The 17,352-nt window shown below is 35.4% G+C and overlaps 1 protein-coding gene and 1 pseudogene across 1 annotated transcript in view; both read left to right on the forward strand.

Moving 5' to 3' along the window:
- The window catches only part of DNAI4 (dynein axonemal intermediate chain 4), a 164,237-nt gene that overhangs the window by 38,374 nt on the left and 108,511 nt on the right, over positions 1 to 17,352 (forward strand). Inside the window, 2 exon segments of the mRNA XM_066268924.1 lie at positions 4,006 to 4,190; positions 5,516 to 5,628. Of these exon segments, the coding sequence (XP_066125021.1) occupies positions 4,006 to 4,190; positions 5,516 to 5,628 (298 nt within the window).
- On the forward strand, positions 3,535 to 3,688 carry LOC136332480 (U1 spliceosomal RNA; annotated as a pseudogene).

The raw sequence follows: 17,352 nt of genomic DNA on the forward strand, positions 1-17,352 counted from the left end.
AGTTGGCGACCTCGGGGTCTCGAACCTGGGTCCTTCTGCATCCCAGTCTGATGCTCTATCCACTGTGCCACCACCTGGTCAGGCAACTTAATTGTTTCTTTAATGGTCTTATCACCACATACAGTCACACTTTGAAGTACTGGGGGTTAGGGCTACAACCTAAGAATTTGGGAGAGACCATTTATCCCATAGTAATGATCAAGTGGGAATTATCCCAGGTATACAAAGCGGTTTAAACATCTAAAAATCTATTAATATAAAACATCATATTGGTAGAATAAAAAGCAAAATTCACATGATTATCCAATAGATGCATTAAAGAACTTGTCAAATTTTAACATTCTTTTATGTTAAAAAACAGCAATTACAAAAACAAAACACTTAACAAACTAGGAATAAAAATGAATTTCCCTTAACCTGATAAAAGACATTTATGAAAAGCCCACTGACACCTAATTGTCAAAGACTGGATGCTTTCTCTCTGAGATCAGAAACAAGACAGATTCTTCTTGTCACTTCTAGTCAACATTGTACTGGAGAGACAGAGAGAAATCAGAGAGAGGGATGGATAATAGATAGGGACAAACACACAAAGAGAGAGAGAGAGATGAGAAGCATCAATTCTTCGTTGTGACACCTTAGTTGTTCATTGATTGCTTTCTCATATGTACCTTGACCAGGGGTACAGCAGACTGAGTAACCCCTTGCTTAAGCCAGTGACCTTGGGCCCAAGCTGGTGAGCTTTGCTCAAACCAGATGAACCCATGCTCAAGCTGGCAACCTCGGGCCTCAAACCTGGGATCTCCGCGTCCCAGCCTGATGCTCTATCCACTGCACCACTGCCTGGTTAAGCTGTACTGGAGGTTTTTGATAGGGCAGTTAGGCAAGATAAAGAAATAAAAGGCTTCTAGATAGAAAGTGAAGAAGTAAAAGTTATCCCTGTTTTCCAAGGACATAATGTTGTGTGTAGAAACACCTAAGAAATCCACTTAAAAATTATTAAAACTAATAAATGAGTTCTGTTAGGTTTCAGGATTCATGATCAATAAATAAATTATATTTCTATTACACTTGGAATAAACAGTTTGAAAATTAAATTAAGAAAACATTTTCTTTCAAAATAACATCAAAAACAATAAAATACTTAGGAATAAATTCAAAAACAGAAGTAAAATCTTATGCTCTGGAAACTATAAAAACATTATTGAACAAAAAGAAGGTCTAAAGTAAATAAGAAAACATTACAAATTTATAGATTGGAAGATTTACCACTGTTAAGATGGTAATCCTTCCCTATCTAATCTATAGATTCAACACAATCCTATCAGAATTCTGGTAGTTTCTTTGTAAAAATTGACAACTAATTCTAAAATACACATGAAATTGTAAGGAACCCAGAATAGCCAAAATTGTAAAAGATTAAAGTAGGCCAACTCACACTTCCTAATTTCAAATTTACTACAAAGCAATAGTAAACAAGATAGTGTGGTACTGGCACAAAGATAGACATACAGATCAATAGAATAGAATTGAGAGTCCATAAATAAACCCATCTATCAATGTTTAACTGATTTTTGATAAGGGTATTAATAGAAAAAAGATAGGCTTTTCAATGAATGGTGCTAGGATGATTGGCTAGCCACATACAAAAGAATGAAGTTGGACTTTTATCTCACTTCATACAAGAAAAATTAACATTGAATCAAAGATCTATATTTAAAAGTAAAATAAAAGAACTCTTAGAAGAAAACATAGGGGTAAATTTTCATGACATTGGATTTTGCCAAGAATTTTTAAGTATGACACTTAAAATATGAACAGCAAAAGAAAAAAATAGACTACAAATATTGATTGACTTACAACCTATGCAATTTACGACCATTCGACTTTACCACAATCGCTAGCCACGACTGCTCCACGTCTGGCAGCACAAGCATTGCCCAGCTGGGCGTACGACAGTGTGGACCAGCTTCCGGCAGCACTACCATCTCCATGTGCACCATTTCAGCTGTTATCCTAGACACGGTACAGCAATTTGTGTTTTCTGTCTTGGATATTTTTCATCAAAACCCTCCCAAGATGTCTACCAAGAGGAAATTGTCTTTGCAAATATTAAACCAGTTGTATTGGTAATGCAGCGTTTTACTTAAATCTGATGAATATAAAAATAAGAAACAAAATGGTGTAGAGATGATGCAAATGGCATAAAATGAACAAAGAAAATTATGATATATTACAATAATGAAAGAAAATTATGATAGAATATGACTTAAAGATTTTTATAACATCATTTCACAGTACTGTACATATAGCCTACTCAACTTACGACCAAATCATGTAATGACCGGTTTTTGGAACCAATTGTGGTCGTAAGTTGAGTACTAGCTAAAATGGGAAAATGACAGAATTTTCAAGAAATTTTATTGAGACAATTGAATATTTATTTGGAATAAAAAGATATTTCTTTCCTCATCCTATGCACAAAACTCAGTTTCAGGTATATTGTAAATCTAATCATGAAAAGCAACAGATAGAAAAATAACTTCAAGATTGAGAAGCAGACAGCTAAACTATAAAATAAAATATGATTAATTTGACTGCACTAAAACTAAGAACTTCTGTTCATTAAAAAATATCACACACAAAAATGAAGCCACAGAGTGAAAGAAGACGTCTGCAACACATAACACTGAAAGGATTCATATTTGGAGTACTTAATGAACTGCATTATTAATAAAAGAAAATAAGAAAGTATGCAAAGGGCTTGAATTGGACATTCTCCTCTACAAAAAGGAATAAAGTTGGGAATAATTAAATGAAAAGAAACTCAACATTATGGAAATTGAAATTAATATGAGATATCTGTATACCTAAACCAGACTGGCTTATTAAATTTATAAATCTGACAGTGGTAGTTGTTGATGAGAATGTGGAGTAACAGCAATTATTTTGCAATGCTGGTAATCGTAAAAACTTTTACAACCAATTTGGAGAACTGTTTGGTGTATCTAATCAAGTTGACCCATTAAATGCAGATTTAGACATCCCCTACAGAATTGCATTCTCATGTATACCAGCTGGTAGAAAACTGTTTTAAGCTGTATACTTTCTGTATGCATATTTTACTTCAATACAATACATAAAAGTAAATGATATCATTTAGGAATACATTCATACTAAAACTATAAAATGAAAAATGAAAATGATTATCAAAATTACGTAAGTTAATAATTACCAATGAGAGGAGTGAGAGGCTGTAATCTAGAAGCCACAAAGGTTAGAAGCTCTGTCTGTGATCCAGAGAGGAAAGTCTTTTAGAGGTGCTATCACATGTTCTGATTTTTTAGTCGTGATTATTAGAATACTTGCCTTCTATTATTTAACCATATGGGTTTGCTTTAATTGTATTTCTTTTATGTTAAATTTCTAATTTAAAGATAAAAAGTTAGCCAAAAACAAACAAAGAATATGGATCTGGAAATGTTTATTAATAAAATGTTAATTGAAAAGTAAGGTTTTAAAAAGCTTATAAATATACTTACCTGGCAGGGGAGATACCATGATCACGAAGGTGGTTTTCTCAGGGCGAGGCTTATCCATTGCACTTCAGATGTGCTGACCCCTGCGATTTCCCCAAATGTGGGAAACTCGACTGCATAATTTGTGGTAGTGGGGGACTGCATCCGCGTATTAAAAAAAATTTTTTTAAAGCTTATAAACAAATTGTAAGTATACAAAAATAATAATGTGGGTGAATAATACTTTTCTATCTTTCTAAATTTTTTCAAAATTAATATATATTACTTATGTATAGGTAAAACAGACTTAAAAATATATGCCTAGATGAAAAACTTTTTAAGCATAAAATCTTATCATTGAATTTTTCATGTTCATCCTATTCTAGAAACATCTTTTTTCTACTACTTATATTTCTATTTTATAGGACTTATTATTTAGAAACTTCATCTTTTTTACTTATTTTATTTTATATACCATTTTCGACAGGTGTTTGACTCCCAGGGAGTTGATGTTACTCCTCAACCTCTTTACCATCCAGATCCACATATTGGTACAGCAAAACCAAGTAAACTATTGACATCACAAGAAGGATCATTTACATCAGAATATGTAGCTTCCCGTAACCTTTATCAAAATACACTAAATCCTAGTATGTTCGGGCAATTTACACGGTAAAGTATACTATTCTATACTTTTTTATATTGTATATATTATCTTTTCATTTAGGTTGCATATATGTAATTTAGATGTCTGTCGTCACCAGTCTCCCAGCTCAACTCTCTCATGCTAATGTGTTATCTCTATGCTCCTCTCATAACTAATTTTAATTAGATGTAGAGCTTTGCATGTCTTAAGTTCCCCTGCACTTATATCAAAACATTTGTGAAAAAATATTTAAATTTTACTCAATATTTTTCGAAAAAACAAAAGAGGGGGCTAGTATTACATAGCCACAGACATTCTTCAAGTTCTTTCATGCTGCAATTTATAAGAAAGAATGGCTCTTCCTTTTTTCTCCCTATTTTCCCATACAAACTCCTGTTCTCCTAGGGTTGATTTTTCTCTTGTTTTGTAATCTTTTTTGTAAATGAGATGTGATATATTTATTATGTAGATACTAATATACTTGAAATTTTATGAATGCTTATAATAAAGAAGTTCAGTCTTTCCAGTAATAAAATAGTACATCCTAAAATAATATAAGATTATGGGGAAATATTTGAGTGTGCAATTTTCAACCTGACAAATTAAAATTTCTAGACATTAGGTAGGCATGAGATTTAGGGGAAAACATGCTACTCTAAAGTCTCCATGGAAGTACTCAGCAAAACAGAATATTTTGGTAAACTACACGCACCCTTTTGGAGGGCAGTTGGGTCTATAAATAGAAAATGGGGGGAAAAAGCATTTAATATTATGGAATAATTTTAACTTCATATATTGTATTTAAGGGAATTATTTTAGGACTCTTTAATGTGTTGGAGAGTACATAGATTTTCTTTTAAGTAAATCTTGAGAGGACCTTCAAGTTGAAGAAGTCATATTTAATATGGAACTTTAATAGAAACCTGGTGAAAAATGAAAGAACGAGTGTTCTAGGATGAGGCCCTGAAGTAAGAAAGCTCTATAAGACTGAGGAATTTAAAAAAAAGAAAGAAAAGAAGGGAAAAAAAGTAAAAAAGGAAAGAAAGAGTGATACTGAAGATGGAGAGTCTAGGTTGCTAGACTGTATTTTGTGTTTTTACCCTAAATATATTGGAAACCCATTGAAGGACTTTAGGCATACTTTTGATATATCTTATCTCTAAAATATATTTAAAATGACTTTTTACTTAAAGAATATTAAAAATCAACTTGATATTTGAAGAACTAATGAATTTTATCAATTTTGCTTATGATTATAGCATAATTGATTTCTCAATCTGATGTTTTCATTTATATATTGAATTATCCATAAGGACATCAAAATAAATGAATAATGTTGTTGTGATTAAAGGTCAGTTTTAGGAGGCAGTTCACTTTCTAAGTCAAGTGTATCAACTACGGAATCAATAGCAGAAGACCTAGAAGAACCGTCTTATAAACGAGAAGGATTGACTAGTTTTACAGGTAATGAAAATACAACTGTTTATTTCAATAACAGACTATTATTTCTTTAGCAAATATGCTCATTATTTCTTGGATACTTGAAAGAAAAGAACTATGGTAATAATTCCCAAATGCTGGTTTGTGCAGTAGCCACATTAAAATTACCAGAGTAGTAACTCCATATAATTTTATAAGTTCCCAAGGTCACTGTCTTATACCACCGGCCTCAGCAATTACAGACCATGTTTTAAAAGCTCACCTTCTTAGTTGGGAGACAAATTATTCTGATACTTTGTAATCAGTGCCATAAAAAGACATATGCAGAATGTGAAGGGAGCACTTAGAAAGGACAGATTGCCCTTGCCAATTGGCTCAGTGGATAGAGTGTAGGTCTGGCATGCAGATATCCCTGTTTCAGTCCTCAGTTAGGGCACACATGAGAAGCGACCATCTGCTTCTCTTCTCCCTCTCCCCCTTCTCTCTCTGTTCCCTTCTCACAGCCAGTGGCTCAATTGGTCTGAGTGTTGGCCTCAGGCACTGAGAATAGCTCTGTTGGTCTGAGCATCAGCTCTGGGCACTGGGGATAGCTTGGTTGATTCAAGCATTGGCCCTAGATGGCATTTGCCAGGTGGACCCTGGTTGGAGCTCATGCAGGAGTCTGTCTCTCTATTTCCCCTTCTCACACTTAAAAAAAAGCTCAGAATCACAAAACCTCATCAAGCACGGAGGTTATAATCCTTACATTTAATAGATACAGACAGGTAATCTCTGGTCACTGCTTGGTTTACTAAGTGGGAAAGATGGAACCAAAGCCACATTCTTATGACTCAATACCGTAACTACTCATATTTCTAAGACTATATTGCAAAATTAAACTTAATTTCTATAACTGTTAGTACTTCTCACCTGCAATAACTTGTATAGGTTGAAATTGAGAAGGTTAACTCTATTCCGTAATACTTTATGCCTCAACAGTGATCAAAAAGCCTTCATTCAGTTTTAGGCTACAATAATAAAAATATAGTATCTCTTAAAAGGAATATAAAAGTTATTCTATTTACAAATATGGAATAGCCCTGGCTGGTTGGCTCAGTGGTAGAGCGTCGGCCTGGCGTGCAGAAGTCCCAGGTTCAATTCCCGGCCAGGGCACATAGGAGAGGCGCCCATCTGCTTCTCCAACCCTCCCCCTCTCCTTCCTCTCTGTCTCTCTCTTCCCCTCCCACAGCGAGGCTCCATTGGAGTAAAGATGGCCCGGGCGCTGGGGATGGCTCCTTGGCCTCTGCCCCAGGTGCTAGAGTGGCTCTGGTCGCAACAGAGCGATGCCCCAGAGGGGCAGAGCATTGCCCCCTGGTGGGCAGAGCGTCGCCCCCTAGTGGGTGTGCTGGGTGGATCCCAGTGGGGCGCATGCGGGAGTCTGTCTGACTGTCTCTCCCCATTTCCGGCTTCAGGAAAAAAAAAAAAAAAAAGAACAAATATGGAATAGACTCTAATGTTATTATGAGCATCACATTTTATGAGTAAACTGGTGCACAGGGGGAAACTGGACGATAATAAATTTGAAGTCTGATCTAGATTTAAATCATACCACCAATATCTATAAAAGTATTGTTTTGGGCAACTTTTCTACAGTTCACATTTCTTTTCTGTAAAATATGGCTAATAAGTCCTACTGCATTGGGATATTAAACAATTTAGTAGTATAATATATGTAAAATACATAGCACAATTTAGTAATAGTTGAATGGCAGCATATGAGCCTACAAAATTTAAAGTCATTTCATTTTCAGAAAACAGCTTTACAGACAGCATTGCTGTTTATTTAACCAAAAAGTCAGTGTTCATGAGGCAAAGTCTAAAGAGCTATATTAAAAAATTTATGTCTCAGCATTGACCAACAAGGACATAAAGAACTTCAAAAGTGGAATGAAATCATTAGTGTTGTAAGAAAAAACTGACATACTATAATACTACTTCAGAAAAATTATACTTCAAAAGTGAAAGTGAAATAAAGACTTTGTTAGACAAAGTCTGAGGGAATTCATTGCCACTAGACTTGCTCTGAAAAAAATGTTAAAAGAACCTCAAGCAGAAGGAAAATTATAATATATAGGTCAGAAACTTAGACCTACATAAAGAAAGGTTGTACATTGGAGAAAAAAAATAAATGAAGGTTAAATAAAATCTTTCTCTTTTGTTGTTCTTATTCTTAGTTTACTTTACAAGATAGCGATTTGTTCAAAACTATAACAGGAAAACTGTATTAGATGTATGTAACATGGATAAGTTAAATGAATGAGAATATGACACAAGGATGGGAGAAAGAAATTGGGAATACTCTGTTATAATGTAGCTGTGCTACATGTGAAGGTTTATAATGTTATTTAGGTAGATGAAGTGATTTTTAAATGTGTATTGTAAATCCTAAGGTGAACCACTAATTTTTTCAAATAAATATAAATATTATTCCAATAACGATTAAAATGAATTTACCAAAAATGAATTTAAACCAGAGAAGTAAGAGAAGGAAAGAAACAAAGAACAAAAGAAATAAAGAGAACACAAATATGTACATGCTAGATTTTAGTCTAAGGCAGAAATCATGTAATGATAAAGGGGTCAATTTTATAAACATATATAACATTTTAAAACATTTATATATCTAGTAACAAAGCATGAGGATATGGGTAAAATTGATACAACTGAAAAGAGAAAGAGACAAACCTATTATTATGGTTGGAGACTTCAACATTCTATGTCATTAACTGATAGATGAAGCAGGCAGAAAATCAATAAGGATAACCTGGATAGCACTAACAACCAACTTGATATAGTTGACATTTATAGAATACTACATTCAATGTCAATATACACATTCTTTTCAAGCTCACATAGAGGATTCACCAAGATAGACCTCAAATCTAGACCATAAGACACCCTCAGCAAATCTAAAAGAATAGAATACATGGCCCTGGCCAGTTGGCTAAGTGGTAGAGCGTCGGCCTGGCGTGCAGGAGTTCCGGGTTCGATACCCAGCCAGGGCACACAGGAGATGCGCCCATCTACTTCTCCATTCCTCCCCCTCTCCTTCCTCTCTGTCTCTTTCTTCCCCTCCCACAGCCAAGGCTCCATTGGAGCAAAGTTGGCCCGGGTGCTGAGTATGGCTCTGTGGCCTCTGCCTCAGGTGCTAGAATGGCTCTGGTTGCAACAGAGCGACGCCCCAGATAGGCAGAGCATCGCCCCCTGGTGGCCGTGCCGGGTGGATCCCAGTTGAGCGCATGTGGGAGTCTGTCTGACTGCCTCCCCATTTCCAACTTCAGAAAAATACAAAAAAAGAAAAAAAAAAGAAGAATAGAATATAAAGTATGTGCTCAGGCTACATCAGAAAGAAATCAGAAATCAGCAATAGACAACTGGAAAATTTTCAAACACTTTAAAATTAAACAACACAATTCTGAATAACCAAAAGTTAAAAGAAGTCTAATGAAAAATGTAAAAATATTTTGAATTAAATGACAATAAAAATGTAATTTATCAAAACATTGGGGATGCAGGAAAATCACTGCTTACAGGGAACTTTATAGCACTAAAACATACATTAGAAGAGAGATATAAAATTAATAATTTAGACATTTATTTTAGAAAACAGAAGAAAGAACCTGACCAGGCAGTGGCGCAGTGGAGAGAGCGTCGGACTGGGATGCAGAGAACCCAGGTTTGAAACCCCGAGGTTACCAGCTTGAGCATGGGCTCATCTGGTTTGAGCAAAGCTCACCAGCTTGAGCCCAAGGTCACTGGCTTGAGCAAGGGGTCACTCGGTCGGCTGTAGCTCCTCCCCCACCCCATTCAAAACACATATGAGAAAGTAATCAATGAACAACTAAGGCACCGCAACAAAAAATTGATGTTTCTCATCTCTCTCCCTTCCTGTCTGTCTATCCCTATCTGTCCCTCTCTCTCTGTCCCTGTCACACACACACACACAAAAAGAAAACAGAAGAAAGAAGAGCACATCAAACCTGAAGCAAGCAGAAGAAATAGTCTTAGAGCAGAAATCAGTGAAATTGGAAACAAACAATAAGGAAAAATCAATAAAACCAAAACCTGGTTTGTATTTTAAAAATTGATTTTAGAGGCCCTGGCCCGTTGGTTCAGTGGTAGAGTGTTGGCCTGGCGTGCAGAAGTTCAATTCCCAGCCAGGGCACACAGGAGAAGCGCCCATCTGCTTCTCCACCCCTCCCCCTTTCCTTCCTCTCTGTCTCTCTCTTCCCCTCCTGCAGCCGAGGCTCCATTGGAGCAAAGATGGCCCGGGCGCTGGGGATGGCTCCTTGGCCTCTGCCCCAGGCACTAGAGTGGCTCTGGTAGCGACAGAGCGACTCCCCGGAGGTGCAGAGCATCGCCCCCTGGTGGGCAGAGCGTTGCACCCTGGTGGGCGTGCCGGGTGGATCCCGGTCGGGCGCATGCGGGAGTCTGTCTGACTGTCTCTCCCCGTTTCCAGCTTCAGAAAGATACAAAAAAAAAAATTTGATTTTAGAGAGAGTGGAAGGGGGGTTGAGTGAACTCAATTTGTTCCACTTATTTATGCATTTCTTGGTTGATTCTTGTATGTGCCCTAATGGAAATCGAACCAGCAATCTTGGTGTATTGGGACTATGCCCTAACCAACTGAACTACCTATCCAGGACCAAAACCTGGTCCACTGAAAATATCTATAAAATTGGTAAACTTTTACCTACCCTAACAAAGAAATAAAAAAAAAAGAAAACATGCCAATAGCCAATATGAGAAATAAAGAGTTGTCATCGCTACTAGTCCCTGGACCAAGAAGGATATTAAGGAAATAGTACGAACAATTCTGTATCCACAAGTTTTTAACTTAGATAAAATGAAACAGTTTTTTAAAAGACTCAGACCATCAAAACTCACTTGAAAAATATGTAATCTTAGTAGCTTTATATCTATTTTAGAAATTGAAGTAGTAGTTAAAAACATCCTGTCCCCCTTCAAATACCAGGTCAAATGATTTCTGTGGTCAACTCTACCAAACATTTAAGGAAGAAATACTTTTGTAGTCCAGCAATTTTCAACTATTTTCATCTTGTGGCACACATAAACTAATTACTAATAAGGTGTGGCATGCCAAAAATGCATTTTTTGCCAATCTGACAAAAAAATAGGTATAATTCTTATTCACAATGGATGCTATTGTTGTGTTAGCTGTCATTTTTTCATTTGACAGTCTAAGAGAAAAGAGGTCAGTGCACCTGAATAAGAAGTCAAGTATTGCATGTTTTTTTTTTGTTTTTGTTTTTGTTTTTGTTTTTTAATAAATTTTTATTAATGGTAATGGGATGACATTAATAAATCAGGGTACATATATTCAAAGAAAACATGTCTAGGTTATTTTGTCATCAAATTATGTTGCAAACCCCTCGCCCAAAGTCAGATTGTCCTCCGTCACCCTCTATCTAGTTCTCTGTGCCCCTCCCCCTCCCCCTAACTCTCTCCCTCCCTCCCTCCCTCCCTCCCATGTCCTCCCTCCCCCCCCACCCTTGGTAACCACCACACTCTTGTCCATGTCTCTTAGTCTCATTTTTATGTTCCACCAATGTATGGAATCATGTAGTTCTTGTTTTTTTCTGATTTACTTATTTCACTCCTTATAATGTTATCAAGATCCCACCATTTTGCTGTAAATGATCTGATGTCATCATTTCTTATGGCTGAGTAGTATTCCATAGTGTATATGTGCCACATCTTCTTTATCCAGTCTTCTATTGAAGGGCTTTTTGGTTGTTTCCATGTCTTGGCCACTGTGAACAGTGCTGCAATGAACATGGGCTACATGTGTCTTCACGTATCAATGTTTCTGAGGTTTTGGGGTATATACCCAGTAGAGGGATTGCTGGGTCATAAGGTAGTTCTATTTGCAGTTTTTTGAGGAACCACCATACTTTCCTCCATAATGGTTGTACTACTTTACAGTCCAACCAACAGTGAATGAGGGTTCCTTTTTCTCCACAGCCTCTCCAACATTTGCTATTACCCGTCTTGTTGATAATAGCTAATCTAACAGGAGTGAGGTGGTATCTCATTGTAGTTTTGATTTGCATTTCTCTAATAACTAATGAAGCTGAGAATCTTTTCATATATCTGTTGGCCATTTGTATCTCTTCCTGGGAGAAGTGTCTGTTCATGTCCTCTTCCCATTTTTTTATTGGATTGTTTGTTTGTTTGTTGTTGAGTTTTATGAGTTCTTTGTAAATTTTGGATATTAGGCCCTTATCTGAGCTGTCGTTTGAAAATATCAGTTCCCATATAGTTGGCTGTCTGTTTATTTTGATATCAGTTTCTCTTGCTGAGCAAAAACTTTTAATTCTGATGTAGTCCCATTCATTTATCTTTGCCTTCACTTCTCTTGCCATTGGAGTCAAGTTCATAAAATGTTCTTTAAAACCCAGGTCCATGATTTTAGTACCTATGTCTTCTTCTATGTACTTTATTGTTTCAGGTCTTATATTTAGGTCTTTGACCCATTTTGAATTAATTTTAGTACACGGGGACAGGCTGTAGTTGAGTTTCATTCTTTTGCATGTGGATTTCCAGTTTTCCCAACACCATTTGTTGAAGAGGCTTTCTTTTCTCCATTGTGTGTTGTTGTCCCCTTTATCAAAGATTATTTGACCATATATATGTGGTTTTATTTCTGGGCTTTCTATTCTGTTCCATTGGTCTGAGTGTCTATTTTTCTGCCAATACCATGCTGTTTTGATTATCGTGGCCCTATAATATAGTTTAAAGTCAGGTATTGTAATGCCCCCAGCTTCATTCTTTTTCCTTAGGATTGTTTTGGCTATTCGGGGTTTTTTATAGTTCCATATAAATCTGATGATTTTTTGTTCCATTTCTTTAAAAAATCTCATAGGGATTTTGATGGGAATTGCATTAAATTTGTATATTGCTTTGGGTAATATGGCCATTTTGATTATATTTATTCTTCCTATCCAAGAACAAGGAATATTTTTCCATCTCATTGTATCTTTTTCGATTTCCCTTAACAATGCTTTGTAATTTTCATTATATAGGTCCTTTACGTTCTTTGTTATGTTTATTCCTAGGTATTTTATTTTTTTTGTTGCAATCGTGAAGGGGATTATTTTTTTGAGTTCGTTTTCTAATATTTCATTGTTGGCATATAGAAAGGCTATGGACTTTTGTATGTTAATTTTGTATCCTGCAACCTTACTGTATTGGTTTATTGTTTCTAATAATCTTTTTGTGGAGTCCTTCGGGTTTTTGATGTATAGGATCATATCATCAGCAAAAAGTGATAGCTTTATTTCTTCTTTTCTGATATGGATGCCTTTTATTTCTTTGTCTTATCTGATTGCTCTGGCCAGAACTTCTAGCACCACATTGAATAAAAGTGGAGAGAGTGGACAACCCTGTCTTGTTCCTGATTTAAGGTAGAAAGTCCTCAGTTTTATGCCGTTTAATAGGATGTTGGCTGATGGTTTATCATATATGGCCTTTATCATGTTGAGATATTTTCCTTCTATACCCATTTTGTTGAGAGTCTTAAACATAAAATTGTGTTGTATTTTATCAAAAGCCTTTTCTGCATCTATTGATAAGATCATGTGGTTTTTGTTCTTTGTTTTGTTGATATGGTGTATTACGTTGACTGTTTTGCGTATGTTGAACCATCCTTGAGATTCTGGGATGAATCCCACTTGATCATGATGTATTATTTTTTTAATATGTTGTTGTATTCGGTTTGCCAGTATTTTGTTTAGTATTTTAGCATCTGTATTCATTAGAGATATTGGTCTGTAGTTTTCTTTCTTTGTGCCATCCTTGCCAGGTTTTGGTATGAGGGTTATGTTGGCCTCATAAAATGTGTTTGGAAGTATTGCTTCTTCTTCAATTTTTTGGAAGACTTTGAGTAGAATAGGAACCAAGTCTTCTTTGAATGTTTGATAGAATTCACTAGTATAACCGTCTGGGCCTGGACTTTTATTTTTGGGGAGATTTTTAATAGTTTTTTCTATTTCCTCCCTGCTGATTGGTCTGTTTAGGCTTTCTGCTTCTTCATGACTCAGTCTAGGAAGGTTGTATTGTTCTAGGAATTTATCCATTTCTTCTAGATTGTTGTATTTGGTGGCATATAATTTTTCATAGTATTCTATAATAATTCTTTGTATATCTATGATGTCTGTGGTGATCTCTCCTCTTTCATTTTGGATTTTATTTATTTGAGTCCTGTGTCTTTTTTCCTTGGTGAGTCTTGCCAAGGGTTTGTCAATTTTGTTGATCTTTTCAAAGAACCAGCTCCTTGTTTTATTGATTTTTTCTATAGTTTTTCTGTTCTCTATTTCATTTATTTCTGCTCTGATTTTTATTATCTCCTTTCTTCGGCTGGTTTTGGGTTGTCTTTGTTCTTCTTTTTCTAGTTCCTTAAGGTGTGAAGTTAAGTGGTTTACTTCGGCTCTCTCTTGTTTGTTCATATAGGCCTGAAGTGATATGAACTTTCCTCTTATTACTGCTTTTGCTGCATCCCAGAGATTCTGATATGTCGTATTTTCATTTTCATTTGTCTGTATATATCTTTTGATTTCTGCGCTTATTTCTTCTTTGACCCATTCATTTTTTAGAAGTATGTTGTTTAGTTTCCACATTTTTGTGGGTTTTTCCCCCTCTTTTTTGCAGTTGAATTCTAGTTTCAAGGCTTTATGATCAGAAAATATGCTTGGTACAATTTCAGTTTTTCTAAATTTGCTGATATTGTCTTTGTGGCCCAACATATGGTCAATTCTTGAGAATGTTCCATGTACACTAGAGAAAAATGTATACTCTGTCGCTTTGGGATGAAGTGTCCTGTAGATGTCTATCATATCCAGGTGTTCTAGTATTTCGTTTAAGGCCACTATATCTTTATTGATTCTCTGTTTGGATGACCGATCTAGAGCCGTCAGCGGTGTATTGAGGTCTCCAAGTATGATTGTATTTTTGTTAGTTTTTTTTTAAGGTCAAGAAGTAGCTGTCTTGTATATTTTGGTGCTCCTTGGTTTGGTGCATATATATTAAGGATTGTTATGTCTTCTTGATTCAACTTCCCCTTAATCATTATGAAATGACCATTTTTGTCTCTGAGTACTTTTTCTGTCTTGTAGTCAGCATTATTAGATATGAGTATTGCTACGCCTGCTTTTTTTGGGGTGTTGTTTGCTTGGAGTATTGTTTTCCAGCCTTTCACTTTGAATTTGTTTTTATCCTTGTTGCTTAGATGTGTTTCTTGTAGGCAGCATATAGTTGGATTTTCTTTTTTAATCCATTCTGCTACTCTGTGTCTTTGTATTGGTAAGTTTAATCCATTTACATTTAGTGTAATTATTGACACTTGTGGGTTCCATACTGCCATTTTATAAATTGCTTTCTGTTAGTTTTGTATCTAGTTTGATTCTTCTCTTTTGTTTTTCTATCATTTGTTTTTGTTTGTTTGTGTTCCATACTTCTTTCCTCTGTTGCTACCTTTTTTAAGTCAAGTGTTTTTGTGGTGGTTTTTTTAAGGGTGGTTACCATTAAGTAATGAAAGGGGTACCTACCATATTCATTGTAGTACCCTATCTTATAAGTATTTCTGCACTTCATCATCCTTTGCTACTGTTAATCTCCATCCTCTCCCCCCTTTTTTTCCTTTGTTGTCACAGTTTAAGTTTGGTTTTATTGTGTTCTTGGTGGAGCTGTTACTTGTGGTGTTGTTTTCTTTTGTTCTTTGAATCTGGTTGGAAAACCCCCTTTAGTATTTCCTGGAGTGGGGGCTTTCTGTTGATAAATTCTCTCATCTTTTTTGTATTTGTGAATGTTTTTATATCTCCTTCATACTTGAAGGATAGCTTTGATGGGTATAGTATTCTTGGCTGAAAGTTCCTCTCTTTCAGGGCTTTAAATATTGGGGTCCACTCTCTTCTAGCTTGTAGAGTTTCTGCTGAGAAATCTGATGATAATCTAATAGGCCTTCCTTTATATGTTGTACTCTTCTTTTCCCTGGCTGCCTTGAGAATTTTTTCTTTGTCATTGGTTTGTGTCATCTTTATTATGATGTGCCTTGGAGTGGGTTTGTTGGGGTTAAGAAAACTTGGTGTTCTGTTTGCTTCTTGAATTTGAGGCTTTAGTTCCTTCCACAGGCTTGGGAAGTTCTCATCTATTATTTGTTTGAGTATATTCTCCATTCCATTTTCTTTCTCTTCTCCCTCTGATATACCTATTATTCTTATGTTATTCTTTCTGATGGAGTCAGACAATTCCTGTAGGGCTTTCTCGTTTTTTATTATTTTTGAGTCTCTTTCTTCTTCTCTCTGTTGTACCTCAAGTTGTTTGTCTTCTATTTCACTAATCCTATCTTCAATCTGGGCTGTTCTGTTAGCTAAGCTTGTTACCTCGTTTTTCAGCTCGTGAATTGAGTTTTTCATTTCTGTTTGATTTGTTTTTATAGTTTCAATTTCCTTGGTAATATATTCTTTGTGTTCATTGAGTTGTTTTCTGATCTCCCTATATTGCCTTTCTGTGTTTTCTTGTATATCTCTGAGTATTTTTAAGATTTCTATTTTAAATTCTCTGTCATTTAGCTCCAAGGCTTCCAATATGTTAAGTCTTTTCTCCATAGATTTTTCCACATCTATTTGTGTTACCTCTCTTTCTTTTGTATCCATAATATTCTATTTCCTCTTTCTTATCGGCATCTGAGGGTGGTCTTATTGATAGCACTAATTAGAATTAATAAAGAGTAAAAAGTAAAAAAAAAAAAAAAAAGGGTAAAACACCCCACAAAAAAAAAAAACAGTAATAATTTATTATTTCACCCTTTTTTTCTCTCTCTTCTCTTTCCCTCCTCTCCCCTCCTCAGGGAAATATCGTGCCTATAATGGAGGGCCTGATTTGGGGTGAAGAGTTCAAGGGGCAAAAAAAAGGGATTAGGGACCTACTAAATACAAAAAAAAAAAAAGGGAAGAAAATCTTAGACAAGCATAAGATGATTTGCTTGTAAGTGACGGTCAACTAAGAGATATAATGAGAGGGGTAAGAGGGAACCAGAAAAAAGGACCAAAAAAGAATAATAAAGAAGAAAAAATAAAAATAATAAGTAAAAATCTGTTGTATTAAGTGGAGCGAAGACTAAATACAATGGAGACCTTGGGTTGGGAGGACCCAAAATGCCACAAAAATAAACAAACAAGAAAAAAAAATAAAAACAAAAGCAAAAAAGAGAAATAAAGCCAAAAAAAAGCCTTGAGTCCCAAATTAACTAATTAGTTCATGATTGAGGATTATATGAGAGGAAAGTAAAATGAGAAAAGAAAAAACGAATAGAAAGGAAAAAATAAGAAAAAGAGAAAAACGAAGGAAGAAATAAAATAGGAAGAGAAAAAAACAAAATAAAGCAAGACAAAAAAAAAACAAACAAAAAACAAAAGAGTGAGAGTTAAGTGTTTTGGAGTATAACCTTAAAGGAGGGTGAGGATGAAGAAGAAAAGTAAAATGCAACACTCATGAGTAGTGCAGTTCAAGAAAGGGGAAGCATAAGATGGGCAGAGAATAGAAGTACCGAGGTGGAGGAAATAAAGGCAAAAAGATAGAAGAAACAAACAACAACAACAACAAAAAAATTAGTGGATCAAGTTGTAAAGTCTGTGGGTTTTTCTTGATTTTGAGAGGTTAACTTCTTCCTTTTTCTTTTCTCTCCCTCTT

The sequence above is a fragment of the Saccopteryx bilineata genome, chromosome 3, assembly GCF_036850765.1.
Source record: "Saccopteryx bilineata isolate mSacBil1 chromosome 3, mSacBil1_pri_phased_curated, whole genome shotgun sequence".
NCBI lineage: Eukaryota > Metazoa > Chordata > Mammalia > Chiroptera > Emballonuridae > Saccopteryx > Saccopteryx bilineata.